At 33.8% G+C, this 24,104-nt stretch overlaps 1 protein-coding gene and 1 pseudogene across 1 annotated transcript in view; one reads left to right on the top strand and one right to left on the bottom strand.

Moving 5' to 3' along the window:
- Window positions 1-1,113: 1,113 nt before the first annotated feature.
- LOC149547792 (cell division control protein 2 homolog D-like) lies at window positions 1,114-19,403 on the bottom strand (annotated as a pseudogene).
- A 97-nt stretch (window positions 19,404-19,500) lies between these two features.
- Window positions 19,501-24,104, top strand: part of LOC149547793 (uncharacterized) — an 85,877-nt gene continuing 81,273 nt past the window's right edge. Inside the window, exons 1-4 of the mRNA XM_089791842.1 lie at window positions 19,501-20,126; window positions 20,227-21,322; window positions 21,417-21,731; window positions 21,847-23,010. Coding sequence (XP_089647968.1) covers window positions 19,603-20,126; window positions 20,227-21,322; window positions 21,417-21,731; window positions 21,847-23,010 — 3,099 coding nt within the window. The 5' untranslated portion in view covers window positions 19,501-19,602. The remainder of the gene's footprint in view (window positions 20,127-20,226; window positions 21,323-21,416; window positions 21,732-21,846; window positions 23,011-24,104) is intronic.

Genomic DNA, 24,104 nt, shown 5'->3' on the forward strand with positions numbered 1-24,104 from the left:
TGTGCATACAAAATCAAGTGAAGTTGAAAAATGCAATAGGTTTACATTTTTGTTAGAGGTCTATAATTATGTATTTTAAGTTATAGACCATCACAAACATTGCAACTTTGACTCTTATAGGCAAGGGTAATGTCCTCAACATGCAAGCACATCAAGACTTTCTAAGTGTTGGCTTGTTGAGGACATTCTCTAGGCCATAGCAACTAGAGTTCTAATGTTCATGATGGTCTATAATTTTAAAAATTTAATAGAAATAAATGCAATTGTGGTGTACTTTTTCAGCTCCACCTATTGTCCATGCATGTAGAATGCAGTTGTACGTGTATTATTGATTTAGAGTGGCAAAATCTTATTTTGGATGCGACGGAAAAATGACATGCACCAAAAGATGGGAAAATGATGTCACTTTTATAGGTTTGGAAGATTTTTATATTTTTTCATATGTATCCACATGAAGATGAATATTTTGTCAAACATATCATTTAAGAACATTGTTTTCTTCATATTCCAGGCTGAAATAGGTGATCATATCCTCAAGTCATATATCTTGAAATAGGTGAACATTTTTTTCTTTTTTCTTTTAATAAGAATTAAATAAATTTAATCATGTGAGCAATGATGATGGACTTCTCCTACGAGTAGCCCAACTTCCAGGAACTTTAAAGATTGATCATATCTTAAAGATTGTATATGTTAATGAGGAATTTACATGTTGGGGGGGGGGGGGGGGATGGGGCCAAATGAGCTTCCACCTTCACGTGGTTGGCCCCTGATTAGTAGAGAATATTAAACTATTCTCATAACCAAGTGAAGCTAAACATTAACCTATGATTGCATGACAACTAACTGTGTGATTCTCTTGGTTTCAGGCAATGTAGAAGGAGGCCATAGTTCAATATGTAATCTCAATTCATATGCCACATTTTTTGGTCAATATGACATTTCTGTAATTTTAAATACTACAAACATAATAATTAAGAATGAGCTTTCGATATTGAAAGGAACATTAATGTATGTCTGCTACACTTGACCAGGAGGATAAGTTTGTACCATGCCTACTGAGCATCCCATCTTTTCAGCTGCTCTTTCAAGCTGATTCTGCAAACCAGACTTCTATTCACCACATCCCAAAATATTGCTCAAAATTTGCACACATTTGTCTATCATCTCCCAGGCAGAACCTCCCACATGTTGAAATACAATACTTAGCTGCTCTTTTAGACATTTTCCATAAAACAAGGTTTCTCGTATGACCAAGTTTGCAAATATGCATCTAAGTGCCCAAACATCAATTGCAAAGAAATTGTATGTCTTTTGTTTCATTAATAACTCAGGAGCTCTGTACCACAAGGACACATATTCTTTCCCATTTCTTTCCATCACACAATTCTTTTTATCCTTTACCATCTTTGCCAATCCAAAGTGTGCCTCCTGCCTTGTTAATAGAGAGAAGACAATTATTGGGCTTAAGATCTCTATGTGCAACACCCATGTCATGGTAGTAGGTCACACCACAAAAAAGTTCCCACATTAGCCCTTTCACCAAGCCAGCCCTATTAATGTTCTTGAAATATAACTAGTTATGCTCATCATGATTATACGGATATATTAATGATCCTCCATGAATAGTTTTCTTGATGAATGACAGCAGGTCCATATCCATCAACTCCATAGCAATGTAAGTAATCTCATTTGCATGAGCCACACCTAAATCGTCACCATTATTATGGGTGGTGGTTAAAAGAAATATTTTTTATAAAATAATTTGACTAGCCATCGCAATTGCAACAAACATTCTGATGGCTAGCCATCACTTGCACAATACAATCATCGCAACTACATCGCAATTATGATGGCCAGTCTTGATGGACGAACTTCACTTCTACAACATACATGTCGCATTAACGTCGCAATTACAACAACTGACTAGAAGCTTGAACTATAGTGTTAGCCATTGCTTTTACAATAGATTACTGCCTTGTCATAATTTGCGATAGCAAAAGTTCGATGCTCATTTGATAGGAGCCAATTCATGGTCTTGTCGCTAGGGCGATGATTAGACATTACAATTGCAATAGCCTGCTATCGTAATTTGTGTCCAAATGTAGTAGTGACCCCAAGTGTTTTCCAATTTATGTGCTTTTGGTGATGTTCCTTGGTTTTGGATCATTTTCTATTATAAACCTTAGGGTATGTTTTGGACATCATGTTTTACTTATGTTTGGATTTTCACCTTAATTGGATATTTTATTGTGGATTTATGTTTAGGCTAGTTATATTCTTCAAGTTCTAATAGTTAGTTGTAGTTTTCCAGTTTTGTGAAGCAATTCCTAATCATCAAAGCTTTGTGGCTCATATCAGGATGTTCCTTAATCTTTGGATGATATCTCGTTGGATCAGACATCAAGGTCTGGGATTTTGTGTTGTGATTTGGAATGGAAGCCTAAGGAAGTAATATGCATGTTGCAACCAAATTGATGTAAATATATGGTTATATGATAATGCAAAAATATGGTGTAGCATGTTGATTATATTCTCTTTTGTCTAGAGTTAATTTTTTTGTATCGTGTGAATCAAAATGCATATTTTCAACCATCTCTATTAGGAAAATTCTTGTCATAGCTACATCAACATGGATTGGAGAAAAAGGACACTAATTGACTAGAGTGGTTTTTGGTACCATAAATTAGAGTGAATGAAGTAGATAGTAGAGTCCATGCATATATTGTTATCAACTTATTGAAATGATTCACTAAAGGGATCAAGACTAGAGCTAGGAAGTAAACCTTCAAGTATAGGCAAATATAGATGGTAGTGGAAGGATATCAATGAACACGCTTCAATAATGTGAATTTAAATCATAAATAATAATAGAAAAATATATATTTAATATTAATATACCAAGATGGGCATATAGAGTCAAATTAAACTATCAAATAAGTTAATGATGTAGAATATGCACAAATTTTTACATGACCCTTCCTAAAGAATCATGGGAAGAGTGTTAGGTTAAAGTAATAACTTAATTATTTTAAGCCATCTTGACTTAATCATTAAGTTATCTTTACTTCATTGTTAAGATAACACTTCATGTAATAGAAACATTTAATAATTACACTAATTAATAAATGATTACTTTTTAGGGTTTCTTATTTTAGGTTACTCAATCTCAATATAAGGATTGATCATTGTATATTTTATTGAATTCAATTGTTCTGATAATATAATCTTCCATATTTACAGAGCCTAAACCCTTGCTTTATTATTCTAGTCTTCTTGGTGGCAAGTTACCTTTGCATGCGAGTGATCTTGGCTTCATGAAGCTGGATTTACAACTTCTACATGGTTTTAGAGCATTGATTTGTTGTAGCTTGTTTTGATTTTTTAACAATTTTGGATAACAAGGGTTTGCACATACAAATTACAAATTTTTATTTGATTTTTTATGAAATAGTGGGTCACCTTTTTTTAGCACTTTAAGCTCAAATGGACCTTATCATTGGGTTTGTAGTGCCCAAAACCCCTTATTTTTATATAAAATTAATCAATAATAGAAATAGTTGACTATTGAGGCAAAACATTTTCACCCCTAGACCATACGACCTATGTACACTTGCCAAGACAATGATATATCAAAATTAAATAAATATAATAAAACAAATTGTGTAAATCATTTTTTAAATAAAAAATAGTGTTGACCTTTTTTGGTTTGGATTGATTCAAAAAAAATCAAATTAGCCCAACTGTACTCGCATGCTGGCCTTGGGACCTACTTACAACAACCCTGCCTACCATTTCTGTAAGGCCCACACTAGTACCCTATTCTAGATCCTGATGAAATAACAATGTGAGTTATGATTTTAGGAGACTAATGCAGATTTTGATATTCTCTCCAGTAACATTAGGTCGATAAGATAAGACCACATGGAAATGATATTTAAAATGTTCAAGACAAGAATCTGACCATGAGACACTATGGATGATCTACGAGGCAATTAGGACAGATAAAATAACATTCAACCTACTAAGAACAACTATTAGTATAGGTTATGATGATAATCAGATACATGGATATGTTTGAAACTTGGTTTTAAATTATTATGACATAATTACTAAAACATTCTAACAGTCTAAGGAGTTAAACTTAATCAAAGTTACTAGTTAACCAGTCCGCACATATCCATTTTATATTGTTTTTACGATTTACTAAAGATGATTCAGAGTTTCTTTGTTAGGTGAAAAAGAGTTGTGATGATACTCTAATTGAAAATGATTTATACTCAGAAAGATTACTATGGATACACATATTCAATATTTCAATGTTTTAAATATTTTATGAGAATGATAATGAAATGTTTTGAATATGCACTTAGATGAAAGTTAAATGGAATATGTTGTTGCAATGTTTTATTGATAGTACTTAGAATAGAAATGATTAGATGATACTTACTTGTATACGTTAATGAGTAGTACGAGATATTGGATTTATGTTGTACGTGTTTGTATGGATCCTGTATTATCTTATTGGGTTACTAATGTTTAAGTTGTGTGTGCAGGAAAGTGGAACCATGGTGATTAATGGGGGAAACAAGTTTCAATCTTATGTGAACACGGTTAAGCCAAGGTGAATCTTTGGAAGATTCAAAACCTCATTGTATTGTGTTTATTTCATACTGTGACTGTGTATGAGTGTTGTAATCAGAGAGCATGGTTGATTAGTGACATGTCATCATAATGTGTGAAGTGTTTTTATGTGCATGTGTGTGTCATTTGACACTTGTATTGTCTATGTGTAAATGACATGTCCAATAGGACTCTTTGGCGTAAAGTCACTTAACCTAGCCTAACCCTCATTGTGAAATCAATTAAACCACCTTGGAGAGTGTTAGGAAGAATCACCTTTTTGACAGAATGCAAGTTACAAGTGATAGGAATTTTAGAGAGCCTAAGGGATTCTTAAGTGTTAATTTTTGTGAAAACAAGTCACCCACATGGTAATAGTGTGGGTTGGGGAGTTAAATATTATAATAAGTGAGTCTAGGGGACCCTCAAAAAGAGTCATTTCCAAGCCAATTCGAAAATCATATTGTAACCTAACTTCTTTCCTCATGACACCACTTGGTTAAGTCCTCATTGGTGGAAAAACACAAAAGTAAAAGAGGTAGGTGAGGATGAAAGTGAAGGTCTTTATAGGGAAGTTGTGCCAATCTTGGGGATTCATTCACCCATTCTCTAATTTTAGAGACAGCCAGGGATTGGGAAGGAGAAGCTTGAAAGCCAAGCAGGAAGAGGTCTTTATTCCATTGCCATAGCTTGTAATTAGGTTAGTGCTTCATGCCATGCTTCTTCATTGGAAATTGTAAGAGTGCCTTTGGTAGGATTGTTCTTGGAATTCTTGTGTTGTGATAATGTGATGTACTCTTGAAAATTTCTTGTTTTATTTTTACTTGGTTTTGTTTTCTTGTTTGTGCTTGAGTGTTGTTATGGGTGTGGGACTTACACTCACCCTTGTGGGAAGGGAAGAGAAGTCCAGGGTGAATGGGCAGCAGTTGGATTGCATAGTTGAGGACCCTGGAGTATGGGCTCCATTGTATGCCATTGTCATATTCATATTTTGCCTTGGAGGAGGATTAAAAAAAAAAATAACAAAGAGAGAAATGGTGAGGAAGGAAGTAACTGAAGTATGGGTTGTAGGAAGCTAAAGCTGTTGGTTGTGTGTGGTGGAGGATGTTGTGTTGGTAGTGTGTGTGGTGGAAGATGTTTATGAAGCCCCGAAAGGGCATGATATTAAGCCCCGAAAGGGCCTTGTATTTTGTTGATTTAGCCCCGAAAGGGCATGATTTTTATGGCAGATATGATATGAAATGGTAAACCTCCTTGTGTTTCCACCTTCACCCAACGTGTATGATTCCAATTGAGAATCATTGTGCAGACCTTGGTTGGGGTTGTAAATGTGTTGCAACATATGTGATTGTGTTAGTTTATGTGCTGTGTTGATGTGTGGATGAAACTTGGTTGAGCCTTGTTTCCCTTAGCGCAGGGGTGGTCTCCTTGAGGCCTAGGTTGGGAGGTGAGCCTCCATGTTTCCTATTTATCTTTCTCTTGTGCAGGTCTTCCTTTGAAGAGTTTTGGAAGTCTGACATTATGGAGTCTATTGCTTGCATAGGAGCAAGAACATTATCATTGTGTTAAGAAGAAGAGATAAATTCCCACTAGTTGTGGAAAGGAAATTGTATTGTAAAGTGTAGTGTTGTTTCCATTTCTTATGTCCTTAGGAAGAGAAGTTGTTGTATCATTATTGTGTATGATTTCCCTGTTGTGATCAGATTGATAGAATTCATGCTTGATATTGTATTGCAAGAAATTCGAATGGATCACGTTAGAGAGATTATGTTGTATTGATGTTATCCCATTTATATTTCATAAGAATGTGAAGAAAGAAGAAACTGAATATCTTGAGATTACAATAGGACTGAAACTGAACCTTGCCACCTTGATATTTTATTTCTCTATTGCATAAGGAATAATCAAAAAGTTTGATGTTGAGTAGTGGAATTGTTAATATGGTATGCAATTGATAGAAGGAACGATAGCTAGTTTTAAGTCATGGTATTGAATGATATTACAGTGAATGAAAACCTTGATGCAATAAAAGTTAGCTTAACATGGCTTGAGTCCTATTCCAAATTTGATTTACTTAGCATTAAAATAGTATGCTATATGGTTAGATTGGTTATTAGAATGGAAATGTAGTGCTTAGAACAAAATAAATCCCCTCCAAACAACCCTAGCAACTAAATGAACTTTAGCAATTAAATGAAGGTCTGATAAGAACTAAATATTTTGCTATGTTTAAATGAAATCTGAAGATGCACATATGCATTCTGGAAAATGTATGGGCTCAAAAAAGAATACAAGTTCTTCTAATTCAGAGTAATATTTTAATGAATAGGAAGCAATCTAAGACTAAAAAATAGACATACCTAGCTAGTAATAAAGTCATAATATACAATGAACTATAAAATCGAAGTGTCTTATCACTCTCTATAAAGAAGCAAATTAAAATTAAAAAATAAATTAAAAAAACTACATATAATATTACTAACATAAGGCATCACCTTTTTGTTGAGGGGCCAAAGTCAACAACAAAATCCATAAATAAAATGAAAAAAATAAACAAATGCAACTTGCTTTCAATGCTAGGCGTACCATCTAAGAACATGAAAAGAAAGGGATTTAGAAAAAGTCATAAATTGCTGCTATGTAATGAGAGCCTTGTCACCTAGGACAGCGACATCACCCTTGTACTTTATGGAAGGAAAAAGCATGCTTAAGTGAGGAGAGGTCTTGGGGAACGCACATACTCCTCTACTTGCTCCCCACCTACTTCCTCACTTTCCTAGGCACTCATGTGGGGCAGCAAGTTAATGTGATGGAAGTTGAAAACACTTTTTAATCAAACAAAATCTGCCCCAATTCAAACTAACTCAAAAACATGTGTTTGAAAAAGAGGATAGACTTAAATTGCATAAGGAAGTGTGACAAGACATCCTATAGGGATGTAATGATGAAGGACAAAACCCCTAGCCTAGGTGTTTAGTAGGAAGTGACAACATAATAGGACTAATAAGGTGATTTATAAGAAATTGGTTATGTGGATTTGGGCTTAGTTTAATATTATATGATTTAAATGTGATGCATAAGTTAATAAAGTCATGTTATAGTGGGAATTAATATATATAAATAGGATATAGTTATTGATTGTTTAAATAGTTATAGGGAGATGTTATTGAATTTAACACATTTAATTCTAGTATAAGGATAGAATGGGTAACTAGGGATATGTCTTATATTTCTCTTATTATGTAAGTAGATATATATAAGTTTAGATTATTTAGGTATATACTATTTAAAATTATATTATATCATTTTGATCTATCTTATATTAATTAGTGGTTATTTAGGTCGAGTGTAGTATAGTCAAGATGACCAAGATGGGCACTTAATTTTAAATATGAATTAACAATGTTTTGATGTCAACATAAAGAGATACGAGATTGAACACTAATCTGATCAAGATAATAATTGCACAATAACTCCAAGCTTCGTAGTTGATAATTGAAAATAATAATGTAACCTGTTCGTGAAAAGATGCAAACTAAACTGGTAAGGTATAACTATAATAGTAGTAAACTCATAATAGAACATATAATAATAATGGTAACCCAAATACTGATGGAGACACACTGAGTAATAACATCCTCTTGTTGCCATCTTCTATGTTATCATCGCCACATTCACATAAGATAAATCACATCTACCCATCAGAGTGTCTTGGTTTGAGTGCAGAAAACTAAGGGCTTGTAACTTCATTTCCCTAGTAGAGCCTTTTAATCCATTAACGAACCTTAACAACTCCAAGTTAAATACGGATAATGTATCCTTTAATCTTATCGACAACTCCAGTTAGGTAATTATCAAAGCTTCATTGTAAACTCTAAACTTAGCATGCAACTCACACTTTTAATCATACAAAGTAACAACAAATATAACCGCCACCTGATAGGAGTATAATCCCCCTTCACAATGCACACGAAACCATTCATCTAGTTAGGAAAACGTTAATGTATTCTACAAAAAAAAAGAAAAAAAAAGTTGTGTTCTCGCGTTAAAATTTTATGTTAAAAATTTATGGCATGATAATTTCATCTCCTTTGATGTACCACCCAAAGAAAATCAACCACACAACAACCTACCCTAACACCTCTGATTACCTATCACTGCCACCTCAACATTCAAAAAGTGTCTCAATGCTAGTAGCACCACATCAATGCTGACTAGCCACCTCAACATAGTTGAGAATTTTTTTTGATTGATTTGCGGTGCCCGATTCGTGTATCTAGTGATCATATTTTTGTTTGGTGAGAGAAAAAATTCAAGTGACTATTTTTTGGCTAGATTAGTTTTTCCTAATGATGATCACATGGCCATAAAATCTAACCTCGTTGACTATTGGTGTCAACATTGCATTAGAATCACATCAATAATCCTTTAAACCCCTTTTGGGCCCTTTTGGAGCACCCTTTAGTTTTTGGTTGTAACTTGGGCATACAAAGACATTTTAAGACAAATAGTATATCATGGAAAACTCTTCCCAAGCTTTATCTATTTTTGGAGGTTCAATTTCTTTTTTTCTTTTTTAATGGCTTATTTTTGCTATCAAAGCCAAAAGTTCTATTTCGCACTCCAAGGGACATAACTTGAGCATATGGAGTTTGTTTTTCAAAAGCTTTACATCATTGGAAAGATGGTCTTGTTCTCTTTATAATGACATGGGTATTTTTTCATATTCTGGTCCAAGTATGTTTTAATTATTTTTTGTATGTTTGCACTTTGGTGAGTATCGTGAATGTTTCAAGTCTGAGGATAGATTTTGTTGAGTGGGATACCTCATATTTGGTTGTTCTTTTTGTTTGACTAGCCTTTTGTCTCTCTTAATCATTGTAAGGCATATTTTTATAATTATTCATGCAAACACAGTGACGACACACTAATATAAAGTGCCATTGTTCCTTGTATACTTTGATCTACCACATCTTGTGTCCTATTGTGTATGCACTACTTATAAAGTTCCATGGGGGGTTGTCATTTACCTCTTTTTTTGTCATCTACCTTTGTCAAGTGAATGCTCATTATATGTCATTAGCCTCATGATACATTTCAAGAGAGTGATCACCTCACAATACCATTATGTATTTTTTGTGCATCTTTTTGTTCCTAGTTCCTCAACATGCATTTCTTGTTGGCCATCCTTTTCAATTCCTATCACCTCTCCCTTGTCTATATTATGGGGTGGTTTCCCCTATTTGTTCTAAGACTTCTTGGTTCATATTTAATCCTATGTACTAGGCAAATATAGTGGTTGGGTACCTATGCATTTTGGTGAGATGAATCATTAACCATATCGACACTCTTTCATTCTTACTTTGGAGGAAACCTTCCATGTTTGATTGATCAACTCTTGAGGTTTTGGTATTTTATGCCATATGTGTCTTTGATTTCAATTGTTTGCCTTTGTTTGCATGTCGATTTAATTAGAGTTATTTGAGGGTATTCATGCAAATTATTATATTGTCACCTGGTCATCTTCTATTTCAGTGGAGGTTCTTCAGATCAACAATTACTCTTCAACAATGTTTTCAATTTCTTTATTTGTTCTTATTTTTTGGGACATCCTCTTGTTTGGAGACTTCTTCAACCATTCACCATTCTTCATATTCTATTTTAAGCATTATTTCCATCTCTTTCCAAAGTAGAGTTTTTTACATGTGATTTTTCCTATTTCTCCTCTTTACATAGATTTGGTTGTGATTGGGTACCTCATTAAGACATGTTATCGGGACCTAAGTTTACTTTCAATATTGTAGTTTTTTTAATTCTCTTGCATTATTTGTATTTGCACTACTACTCATCTCAAGGGGGGTGTTAGAATAAATTAATAATTTAATTATTGAGTTATTTGACTTAATCATTAAGCTACATTTACTTCACTCTTAAGATAACACTTTATGTGTTAATTAAATTTAATTAAATATATTAATTATTAAATAATTACTTTTTTAGGGTTTCTTATTTTAGGTTACTTGATCTCCTATATAAGTATTGATTATTGTATATTTTATTGAATTTGTTTGATCTCATAGTATAATCTTTCATACTTTTAGAGCCTAAACCCTTGCTTTGTTATTCCATTCTTCTCAGTGATAGGTTTTCTTTGCATGTAGGTGATCTTGGCTTTATAGAGTTAGATTAACAACTTCTAGAAAAATTAAATAGAATATAGAAGGGTTAATAAGAAATTGAGATCACTTTATATTATCCAAGACATCGATTAGACTAAACTTTGATGTTTCTCATTGACTTTATGATTTGTATTTGTATTTTGAAATCTTTCCAAGTAACGATATAAATGGAGCAGGGTTATAAGAATTGAAGTCATTAATGGAAATTAAGATCCAACCAATTTCAAATGATACTTGCCCAAGCAACCAACAATCATTGTATATCGTACTTAAGTGTGTGAATGTGATGAAAATGATTGGCTTTTGATTCTAATATGATAGTTAATGAAAAACTTCTCTCTTCATGATTCCTATAGATGACTTTTGCAAGACAAAACCCTTCAAACATTTGGGCTAATAAATACATGTTCCTCCTATCAAGGACCACTTGTTGGGAATAACCCCAACAAAATATACAAACTCCCTATATGGAAACCAAATTTAAAAAGATGCAAAAATATCAAAATAAAACTAAACTACTATAATACAAGGGGAACTAACTAAATATTGGACTAACAACCCCTATTTTCCCATTCAGATTTGTCACATTTCTTAACTTCCTCCTATGTTATATAAGTCTAGTGGTTGTATCGAGCATTGACAGGTCAATCTTTTGGTGCCATAAAAACCCTAGCTAGTAACAAGTAGTGTTAGAGCTTGGTCATAGGTTAGAACCTCTTTGTGTAATATTGAGGGGGAGATTGTTGGACTAACTACCAATGTCCCCCTTTGAAATTCATGACATGGCCTAATTGCCTCTCGTGTTCTATAAGTCTAGTGGTTGTACTGAGAATTGACATGTTGATCTTTTGGTGCAATGAAAACCCTAGCTTGTAACACTAACACCTGCCTAATTATCTACTAATATGATTTTTTGTGAGGAGGCCTTTGTCGGTTCAAGATAAAAGTGCAGAGTTGCAATTAGTAATAATAACACCTTTTTTTGTACTTTATCATTTATGATTAAATGCAAGTCTATTGATGCAATTTAATCTATCTCCTAGAATGAGTTCCTAATTTAACCTATTCTTCAAAGTAACCATAAATAAGTTAGGGTAATAAGAATTTAAGCAAATTGCTGAAATGAAATGTTAACTGACATAAATTTTCATAGAATTATCTTGCAAATTAAATCACCAAGAAGCTAAAGAAAACTCATATAACATTAAATAAAAGATCTCACAATCTAAGATTTATAGATACAATCATTAAGGAAAAATATATGAAGATGTATGATGCATCAAAACTAATCAAAAGTTGAAGTTATTATAGATGTGCACACACACAAGACTAATTTATCTTAATGCGGCTATAGAAAATCTTCTCAATGATTAGTCAGACCAAATTTTTTTAACACAAACTTATAAATTTACATCATGAAATTCAAATCTACAAAAATGATTAATCAAAACCTTAAATTTACATCAATTTTTTTTTCTAAAACATCAGTAATACACAAAATTGAGAAGCATCTCCATTTTTCCCAATTCCACCAACTACTAATGAAATCCTTCCAACATAGTTGTAATTAATAACAAAAATATTCTCTATAAGATTTAAACTAACACTCAAAATTGAGTCATAACCCTAATAAGAGTTAAGAAATCATAACAATTCCACAATGGCCCATTTGGTTGCAAGAATTGCAAAATGCTAAATTTTGTAATCCTAGAATTAGCTTAGTTCTAGAATTTGTGAATCCAGATAAATGTTTCTGGAATATGAATTGGACCCATTTGTTTCACTTGAAAGATGAAATTTCCACATTTGGTTTCTAGAATTGGAAGATATTTTTTAATTTTTAAAATTTTTTTGTTAATATTTCTGAAAAATCTTTTTTTTAAATAAGGTTAATATTGTTATTTGAAAAAAACCTTTAATTTTTTAATTATTCAATGCAAAATCTTCAACAAGTTAAAACCTCAAAATTTTCATAAGTGCAATCTCTAGGCAATTTGTGAGTTTTTCCTATTTTGTTTAAATTGACTTTATACGATGAAAGGTATACCACTTTTAAGAAGATCATTGGTTTCTATCTAGGATTCATTGCTAATTAATGGAAGATTAATGTTTAAACAATTCAAATGCACACAAGTTTACATTTGAATGCAAGACATAACATGTAATTTTGTTTTCAATAATTTCATAAGATACTTCTCGAGAGAAATTTTTGTTCCTATTTTGACATGCATCTTGATAGTCAAATGTATATATTCAAAAATTGGCATTCCAATGTATATATATATAGAATTCTAAACAAATTACAAAAAAGAACTCCAACTTTGACATTTTTATGCAAATGGTCCAATTACAGTCCAAACAAAGAAAATCTCTACACATCTAATTATGCACTTTTCCACATATAATCCTAACAAATAAGTGCAATTATAACACAAAGAAGACATTGTACAAATATAATTTCAACCTCTTGAGCCTTACACCACTTGCACTCATTTCCTACATCACGTAATTATAACATGAAATAGTTATAACATTCAAACTATAACTAGGCTATCATTCTTATTACACTCAACCACAATCATTACATGGTCTATTCAAAAATAAGTATTGTTGCATAGAAATCCTACAATGAGTCAAAAACTTAGTATTAGATTTGAACTATTACATGGTCTATTGAACCTTAATCAATACATTAGTCTAAAAATCTCAGAACAACCCCAAAAAATTGGTCCATACCTTTCACTCAAAGGAAAAATATTATCTCACATTTCCTCAACTAGCTCCTTCCACAACCAGAAAAAACTATGGAGTACAAAGCTTATATGGATAAATTAGAATTGGTAGGTTTTAACATTTCATAAATACGAAGTACCACTACCATACATTTAACATTCAAGCAAAATACAAAAAAATAAATTAAAAAAATCCATCTATAACTAAGCTTGAGATCTATAGTATTCTCGCATTCTCCATGATATTTCATCTTGAAACTTCTCCCAATCATATCTATCTTACTGGGGCATCCCATATGTCTAAAGTATTGGTACATTTATTTTATCACGATCTTCATCCTTTTCAATTTCAACTTTAGATGGAATGTTGTCATGTATCAGATTAAGGTTGTGTAGTATGCAACATGCAAAAATAATCTTTGTTTGTATCATGATTTCATAAGATGTTGCATGCCTCAAGATAAGAAATGTTGCTTCAAATCCCCATTGTATGCTATTTCATTCCTAAGAGAGGAGTCTCTATGGTTCTATTTAACTCTTGTGGAGCATTTATCAAATTTTCTCTTGAAAACTCCTTTGGGTGATAAAGTGTACACCAATAAGGGGCGAGAAATCTTGGTACATTTGGATATCCAACATCAACTAAATAATATTTTCCTACATAAATGTACAAAAAAATATTGTTATAACATTGTTACATTTCTTGTAAACTTCACTATATAATCATTTACAGGATGATTTCATATACCAAGGTGAACTACCACTAGATCTAATCTTAAGAGAGGAAGAAAAAAGAATATGATTATCTATAGTAGACCCTTCCCAACCAGAAATAAAGTATTGGAACTTATAATAAACAAACACACACCCATAACATTCTGCAACAAGTTGCCTTTTCTATCACAATATTTAGCTTGTATGTCTGCATCAATAGTAAATGGTATATGGACTGATCCATAAATTGGTCCAATAAAATCCTATAGAAAGCAAATTCCTAATCAAGTGTGCAGTAATATGATTTATAATCAAGCAAACAAATATGTACCACAAGGAGAGTTACCTTGAAATAAGGACCAAAATGATCCTTCCCAATAATTTTAGGAGTGTTTGGAGAAAAGTGTATAAAAAAATCACCATAGAGCACTAAGATAGCCCTCAACACCTTGTGGAAGTATCAACTTACTATCTCTCCTAAGTGACCAAATTTTTTGAAAGTCTTATGATTCCTAACTTCTAGCCGAGGGTATTGAAGAACGTCACTAGTTGTCCTTCTAATGTTATGTTTAATGTATCTTCAATGCTTCCTTTTTGCCTAAGAATATTGGCTAGAGGAAAGAAGACTCTTCTACTCATGAGAATTTGGTCATGATAATCCATCTCATTTGAATGGATAACATGCTTATAAAATGAGGCAAGAGCCTACAATGGAATGGTAAATTGTGAGCCTTGCATCGGTGAGGTCTATGGTTTGAATCTACTCGAGATTAGCACATAATAATAATTAATCTTAACAATAATAATAAATGAATAATAAATAATCTAGGCTTTAGTCAATTACCTATAAAAAAAATGCTTATAAAATAATTTTTCATCTCTTTTGGGCTTATGTCTCTCTCTTCTAACTTTTTGTGCAGATGCTACAATGGATATCGCAAGCATGACAAGAGAAAGAATGAATTTGGTCTTCCTAGAAATGAGTCGTTGAACTTTATATCCTTAGTAAGATCCATCAATGACCTAAATCCATGTCATTGACAAGGATTTTAAAATGTATTTAGTCTAGATAATGTATTAAGAGAAAACCATATTTCAAAATGTATATGATACAAAATTGCAAAAATACTCTACATATCACAATACAAAATAAATAAATTATGGAACATTCATCTAGTCAATAACACTCTCATTTTGACTTGAAATTGTCTTTAAAAGATGCATTCCCCATTACAATCCATTGCCATCCATTCCCTACTAATTCTCCACACTATCTATTTATACTATGAATCTCTCTATTCATTTAGTGAATCTAAGTTTGAATCCCTCTATTTATGTTGTGAATCTCATTGTTTATATTATGAATTCCTCTATTTATGTTGGGAATCTCTTTGTTTATATTGTAAATCCCTCTGTTTATGTTAGGAATCTTTTTTTTAATGTGTATTTGTTCATGTTGAATCTTGTGAGAAAGACGAGAGACTAGTATATTGTTACCACTAATAAGAGAAAGCACAAGGTTCATTCTCATTGGATTGTTCATACCAAAAATGAGAAACAAGAGATTGAATTGAGTCATTCAAATGAAGGGGATGAGATCCAATAGAAATCCATAAATGTTGCTAAAATAGTGACAAGAGAAAGAATGACTTTGGTCTTCCTAGAAATGAGTTGTTGAACTTTATATCATTAGTAAGATCCATCAATGACCTAAATCTATATAATTAACAAAGATATTAAAATGTATTCAGTCCAGACAATGGATTAAGAGAACCAAATTTCAAAATGTATATGATATGAAATTGCAAAAATACTCTACATATCACAATACAAAAAATAATAATTATGGAACATTCATCTAGTTAATAACGCTCTTGTTTTGACTTGAAATTCTCTTAAAAAGATGCATTCCCTATTGCAATCCATTGCCATCCATTCCTTGCCAATTCCCCACACTATCTATTTATATTGTGAATCTCTTTATTTTGTGAATCTAAGTTTGAATCCCTCTATTTATGTTGTGCATCTCATTATTTATACTATGAATTCCTCTGTTTATGCTGGGAATCTCTTTGTTTATATTGTGAATCCCTCTATTTATGTTAGAAATCTTTTTATATATGTGTAATTTTTCATGTTGAATCTTGTGAGAAAGATGGGAAACTAGTATATATTTTTCCCACTAATAAGAGAAAGAACAAGGTTCATTCTCATTGGATTTTTCATACCAAATATGAGAAGCAAGGGATTAAATTAAGTCATTCAAATATAGGGGATCAGATCCAATAGGAATCCATGAATGTTGCTAAAATAATGACCAAGGAGAAGCAAAATATTTAGTTGATTCATTTAGATGGAATTGTAGAAATAGTAGATGAAACTATGTATGTTGGTAAGATCATGGAGAAGCAATAGATTCAATTGATTCACTCAGGTGGAATTGTGGAAATAGTAGATGATTACGGATGCTAGTAAGATCATGGAGAGCTTCCCTTAGCATGTGGTGTGTTGTTCAGATTCATTCTATGTTGGGCAAAAGACACCATCTCTTCCCCACAATGAGAAATAAAAAATGGGTCACATGTATATAGGTAAAAAGTGTGCAAAACTATATAATAAATATAAAAGTGATAATTCATGACAAAAATTGTTTAATGATAACTATAAGTATAAAAATGAATTCAACCTATATGCATATACATGATCATGATAGTTGAAAATCATAATCCATTACAAATGAGCTGAAAGTTGAAAACACATGCTAGGGTCTAGGGTTTGCAAGTACCATTATTTATTGTTTTTCAATGAAAATTTTACTAAAGAATATTGCTTGTTGCAATTTGCATCTACTAACACCAATGTGTTGTAGATGGTAAATCCTTATCAAATTCTTTAACACTTTCATTTTGTCTTCTACCCAAGAGATCCTCCTTGCTATTAGGTTTTTGTATTGATATTACCAATTTATCTAACAAAGTTTCTGAACATATCCAATCCAGGCTACAAAACCCAATTTTCTTGGATATTTTGTTGATAGGGTGCCTGGATGGATCATCCTTCGCTAATTGCCCCATCCTTTTTTAAGCCAGTGAGGACAAAATCAAAATTTTAGCAGAAAATGGGTTCAACTTGATGGGCCTAGGATAACTACATGGCATTCCTTGACCATCCTAGAGACATCAAGGCATTTCTCACATTAGATACACACCAATTTTTTTTAATAAAAAATACATATATTAAAATACACTAATAATTACCGATGACCATTCAAATATCTTTCCAAAATGAAGAATTTTGTAAAAGAAAATAACAACAAATCATATTTGAACAAAAAGTCCAAATTTTTAAACTTGTATATGTCAAAAACACTTTGCTACATAATATATTGAAAAGAAGTACAAGAAAACATGCATACACACAAAAGAAATGTTTTGTATGGGCTAATAACTTGTTGGCAAATAATCTTCATGCAATGTATTATTTGAGAGTGGTGGTTAAATACATAGAATGGAAATAATGGTTAATGCATGAAATGGGGAGGAGTATGAACTATTGTTTTAGATTGGATATGGAACTGTTGTTATTTTGTGAAAACAATGGCTTAAAAGTTTGGAACGAGTACAATGTGATTCCTCATTTACAAAGAAACCCTCTCATGAATTCCTCTGTAGTTGGCCAGGCTATGATTTCTAAAACTAATTGTTTTACCCTTGCCAATGAATTCATAACTTTGTTCTAAAGAATACAAACACATCACATTTCCTCTTTCAATGAGCTTGAAAAGAAACAAATAAAATATAAGCAACTATGACAAAACAAATCACAACAAATGACAACGCAGGTCACAGGTCTCCATTTCTCTCCACTTTTCAAGAATATGATGCGGGTTCTAAGAGAGAATTACCTTACAAAAATGGTGAAATACAAATGAACAATATGGCGGTGATCAATGATGTGCTCTGCTTGCTTCTACTCAATGGATTAGGGCTTGCTCTGCTTGACAGACGTGTCTCTAATGAAAAATATCTCTACTTCACATGATAAATGAGGGTAACACATGCAACCAGACTCGACCATGGATCAAATTGGGCTTAGAAAAAGGTGGAATTGGAATTTGTTTTTCAATTCCACCTTTTGAGTGGGAAGGCTGGTATACCCATTTTGGGCTAAAAGTTGAATTTGAAAATCCTAATTCTATTTTTATTTTTTTACAAACAAGCAATGTAAATTTGGATATTCAGGTATTTGCATTTGCCAATTCCACCTCAATTCCTACTACCAGACTGACCCTAAGTTCCACATCCTATCACTTATTTTTTTATCATCACACACTTTTGCAAAGCTTTCATTGAAAATCCTCAACCATAAAAAACTTTAGATAAGGAGTTAAGACTTGTAAATCAATTTCTTTGTGAGAAACAATAAAGGGAACTTAATATAACCTTCTATGGTAGCAAATTTTATGACTCCCTTAACAATGGACATGACAAGTTTAAAGCAACATCGTGCGAGTGGAAGATGGACTAGCTTTGGGTAAGAGTATAAAGCGATATAAGATTAGGTTAAATTGAGAATAGATAAAATATAATTAGATTTGAATTTGAAATCATATACAATTTATTAAGAATTTATAGATTTTAGCTATCTAGCAATATAATATTCTGTATTATATTTTAAGATAATTAATAAATAAAAATTAAATACATTTAAACAATTATTATAATTGATTGTAAATTTTATTAATTTCAATTTTTTTCTTCATTCAAAGACATCAATAAGCATTGGTGAGAAAGATGCTTTATTTTTATTTTTTGAAATGTTCGACATTAATGTGTTAGACTTTAAAGTCACATCAATGTCTAATTGACACATAATGTCCTTCTTGCATTAAACATTATACATCACACACTAACAACTTACTCTTAGAATCAAAGTTCCAAATAGTTAAAAATTAACTTTGTTTTATTTCAAATTAATTTATAACCTTAGTGTGTAATATCTTCATCTCCCCGTCCATCTCGGATGTCTATACCGGCATCAAAAGGACATTTTAAAATAAATTTAAATTTTAAATACGGTTTAAAATTGATTTTTATTTTATTTTTTAAAAATGAAAAATTATCGTTTTGATACCAGCATAGACATTGGCGTCCATCTCCGCCTCCCGCTGCCCCTATCAATCAATCACCCGGCAACTACAGAAACACTCACAACAATTGCACAAAAAATTATTTTGAGTTCGTTCAAAAGCCGTGCATTTATCTGAGACTCGAAATATATCCATCATTCCCTCAAGTCCTCAGAAATACTTTCTCGTAGTCCTGTAAGGTTGTGTACAGCAATCTCATATTACAATGGCTGAATTCACCGATTTCCGGCCGAGCTCAGTGAAAATTAACTTCTCAGGCTTCAAGTATCATGTTTTCCTTAGTTTTAGAGGGCCTGATGTCCGAACATCCTTTGTGGATCATCTCTTTCAGGCTTTCAAATCCGCTGGAATTCATGCTTTTCTCGACAACGAAAGACTTGAGAAAGGAAAGTCTATTGAACTGAGTTTGGAGGCGGCGATCCAGAACAGTGCCGTACTCATTCCCATTTTTTCAAGTGGTTACGCAGACTCTACTTGGTGTTTGCAAGAAGCGAGGCAAATGTGGAAGTGCAGATCAAGAGGACTAATAATCCCTCTCTTTTACGGTGTCGATCCCTCATCTGTCCGCTATCCTCTCAAAGAAAAGGGCACATATGCAGAGGCTTTCAAAAGGCATTACAGTAAATCTAATCTTCCAGGTAGATTTGAGTCTCAAGTAATTGATGAATGGAGGGAAGCTCTTCATTACATCTCCTCCTTATCTGGATGGTCGCTTTACATGGCTGCAGGGTATGCACTCAATATAGGATACCGCTCTTTTCACGCCCTCCATTAATATTCAGCTATATCTGTTTCTTTACCCTTTATTGACAGCCTTTCATATTTGCAGGTACGAAGCGAAATTGGTGAAGCAAGTTGTGTCCGACATGACTGCATTGAACTGCGTACCTCGACCACTGCCTCGAAACTCTGTTGGACTTGAGCACCATGTGTGGAAGATGAAGGAGATGTTAGACCTACATGTTACTGACACAACAATTCGACTAGGCATTTGGGGTATCGGAGGCATTGGGAAGACTACTCTATCCGAGGCTATTTTTAACGAGTTCTCTTCAACCTTCGAAGCCTCTTGCTTTCTATCAGACATTAGGAGCGCTCATGAGCGTCATGGTATCATAGGATTACAGGCGCAAATGCTAAAGGATTTGTCAAATGTTGAAATGAATGTAAATGACATTAATCATGGCAAATCGCTTCTGCAATTTCACTTGGGTTCCATACGCGCCCTTGTGGTGCTAGATAATATTGATCATCGGAGGCAGTTTGACAGCTTTATGTTAGATTGCTGTGCACCTGGTAGCAGAGTCATTGTAACTAGTCGGGACCGCCATGTCCTAGAATTAAGGATGCCCCCTGAAAACATTTACGAATTGCAAGGTCTTCGGCAGGATGAAGCTTTAGAGTTGTTCTGTTGGCATGCGTTTAAGCAAGCACATCCATATGACTCTTACCAAGAACTATCCACAAAGATCGTCAAGGCTTCTGGTGGGGTTCCGCTAACATTAGAGGTTCTGGGTGCATTTTTATCTGGCAGAGAGACAAGTGATAAATGTTGGATAGAAGCGCTTAGAATGCTTGAGAATCTCAGCGATCCAGATATTTTTGAGCCCTTGAAGATCAGTTATGATTCACTTCTTCCATTCGAGAAAGAGATATTCCTGGACATAGCATGTTTGTTCATTGGCCAAGATAGAGAAGAGCCATCTATCTTCTGGGAAGAATTGGGATTAGACGTAGAGATAACCCTCCGCAATCTTCAGCATAAATTGCTCTTAAAGATTGATGCTGAGAATAAGTTCAGAATGCATGATCTTATACGGGATTTAGGGAGACGTATAGTGGCAGATGAATCTCCTGGAAATCCCGGAAGGCGAAGCAGACTGTGGAAGCAGGAGGATGTGCACAAAGTAATTACTCAGAAACTGGTAAGAAGTTTCCACATTCTTTAAGTTTGCCAAACGGGACGAATGAGTATGATAGTGATCATATTTTGATTAATGTTGTATTTCACCTGGTCAGGGCACCGAGAAAGTTAAGTATCTCGTACACGCACAAGAGGGGGAAGGAATCAAATTGAAAAAGAATAGTCTGGTTTCAATGAATGGTCTTCGGTACCTATGTTTCAAGGATACTATAGTAAAGGAAAGTGATACAAGTGAATTGCCACCAGATTTGAAATGGTTAAAGTGGGAGCGGTGTCCATTGGAAGTCCTGCCGCACCAATGGAAAATTAAGAATATAGCTATTCTTGATGTAAGCTCCACGAGCATTTCTCATGGCAATGACCTACGATTTTCACTCGGGCAGTTGTGGAATGAGCAATTAAATCGTAAGGTAAGTAGCCTATTTAGCTAAAAATATTACCACTATGAATTACATAAAATCCTGAATGGGTTGATTCCATCAACTTACCTGTAAGTATTAACAAAGAATCCAATATATTTCGCAGATGCTCAAACATCTGAGAGTTCTTCGGGTGAACTGGTGTCCGAGTTTGCTGAGGCTTCCCGCTCTATCAATTCCGAAATCTTTGTTCAAGTTAGATTTGACAGGATGCTCCCAGATCACCCAACTACCAGATTCCTTTGGGCTTCTGACACAGCTTTACTACTTGGAACTCTCTGGTTGTTCTAGGTTAGAGAAACTGCCGGATTGTTTGGGTAACCTCTTGGAACTGAAACAATTAGGCTTGGCAGAATGCTCTTCTCTAAAGGCTTTACCTTGTTCCATTGGCTGCCTGCAAAAACTCCAGTTTTTGAATCTCTCTCGGTGTGGAAACCTAGAGCAACTTCCAAGTAGTATAAAAAAGCTATCTTGTTTGCAAAAATTATTTATTTCTTACTGCTCAAATCTTAGCAAGCTTCCAGACAACCTCGAAGATCTCAGTTCTCTCAAAATATTGGAACTTAAAGATGTCTTCGAGATAAAAGAGTTGCCTCGCTCTATTGGCAGCCTATCCCGGTTGGAGAAATTAGATCTAGAATATTGTCTGATTGTTACTTTACCTCCATCAGTCGGTCATCTCAAACACTTGCGCTGCCTCAACATGAACAGCTGTGAGTTTTTATATGTTATTCCGGATGAAATTTGTGGCCTTGAATCTTTGGAGGAATTTTTACTCAACAGATGTGAAAACTTAACGACACTCCCTCGGACTATTTCCAAACTTCAATCTTTGGTTAGATTCGAGGCAGGATATTGTGACATAAAGTCCATTCCGCAGAGTTTTGCAGAATTGTCATCTTTGAAAATTCTCCATTTGGAAGATAATAAATTTTCCACATTGCCTTTAAGCTCTGCTCTGTTCTCCCCATTAACTGAACTAGTCCTCTGTGAATGTACCGAGCTAGTTGAGTTGCCAAATCTTCCTGAAGGTCTCGTAAAGCTGGATATTGAGGGTTGCACAACACTGGAAATCTTACCTGAGATGTCACATCTGAAAAGAATGCAAATGCTAAGATTTGCAAGGTGTCCTGACAGTGTTCAGTGCAAAATCTTATGGCAAATTAGAGAACTGACAACAATGCAAATCACTGTTGGGCACGGGAGTGGTGAAACACTAAGGCTGACTGAAGCTGTTGTAGGGAATGCATGTTTCATGCGAGTGTATAAGGTACGTAATTACTCTGCAGGAACTGCTAGGAAAATTAGGAAACCAAGAATTATATATGTATTAAGTTCAATGAAAATGTTTCTAAAACAAAAAGAAGTATTATTTATCTATTTATTGTAAAATCTTGTTTGTTTTAATATGTTATGTTCAAAATAGAAAGAACATTTTTAATAATGTCAAAAAATCAATCGTGTTGTCTATTGAAGGCAACAAAATACGTTGCATAGTACATAAGCTCCAAATGGTAGGTTGTTTATACCTTTTTTGTTTTGATTAGATAAAGTGGGAGAGGGCCGGAACCCTTAATAGTAAAAAAACACGTCATCTAGCAGACAACAAAAAGGGGGTCACGAGAAGTGAGACCTAGCAACAAAAACTAAAACCAGCACCCAACACCTAACACCCAGGAACCAACAACCACCCACCATCACATAGGACCCGAACAGGAACAGGAACCAGAACTGCTACTTGCTCAATTCCTTGAGCTTATCCAGGAAAGAGGCCTTTTTGAGGGGCCTGGATGAAGCCACATCCCTGAAATCCACATCATTTTCAGTCATCAACTAGAGACTCTCATCCTTGCTGCGACTTTCCTCTCTGCATTTCCTCTTCAGCTTCCTCTCCTCCAACTCAGCCTAGATACCCCAAATAACCTTGTCTGTTTTATCTTGTGCCTTCTTGTGTTGAGTAGCCAATTGCAGCATCTGCTCACCGAATTGCATCTGGCATTCTTTCAGAGAAGCCAAGACGTGCATGATTTCATTTTTTTTCTCTTCCGAGGGTACCTAAGCTTTATGGTCTATAATCCGCTCTTTGAGAATTTCCCAATTCTGAAGCCTTTATCCAAAATCCTTCCCAACCTCCCACAAAACTTCGTCTCTTTTTCCCTTTGTCAAGTCTTCTGCCTTACGCTCAGCCTCCCTCACAACTTCTAACTTGTTGATTTTCGACCATGCAATTTGGAGCTGGAACAAGAGCCATTTAGAAACAACTTTCGATCTGTTATGGTAGATGTTCAACTCAGCAACCTTATAGGCAAGGGCCTCTAGGTCAATCCCATCTGAAGAGTTAGGAAGTAGGATAGGAGAGGAAGA

This window comes from Cupressus sempervirens, chromosome 7 (genome assembly GCF_028749045.1).
Source record: "Cupressus sempervirens isolate cs-2001-9-10 chromosome 7, ASM2874904v1, whole genome shotgun sequence".
In the NCBI taxonomy this organism is placed as follows: Eukaryota; Viridiplantae; Streptophyta; class Pinopsida; order Cupressales; family Cupressaceae; genus Cupressus; species Cupressus sempervirens.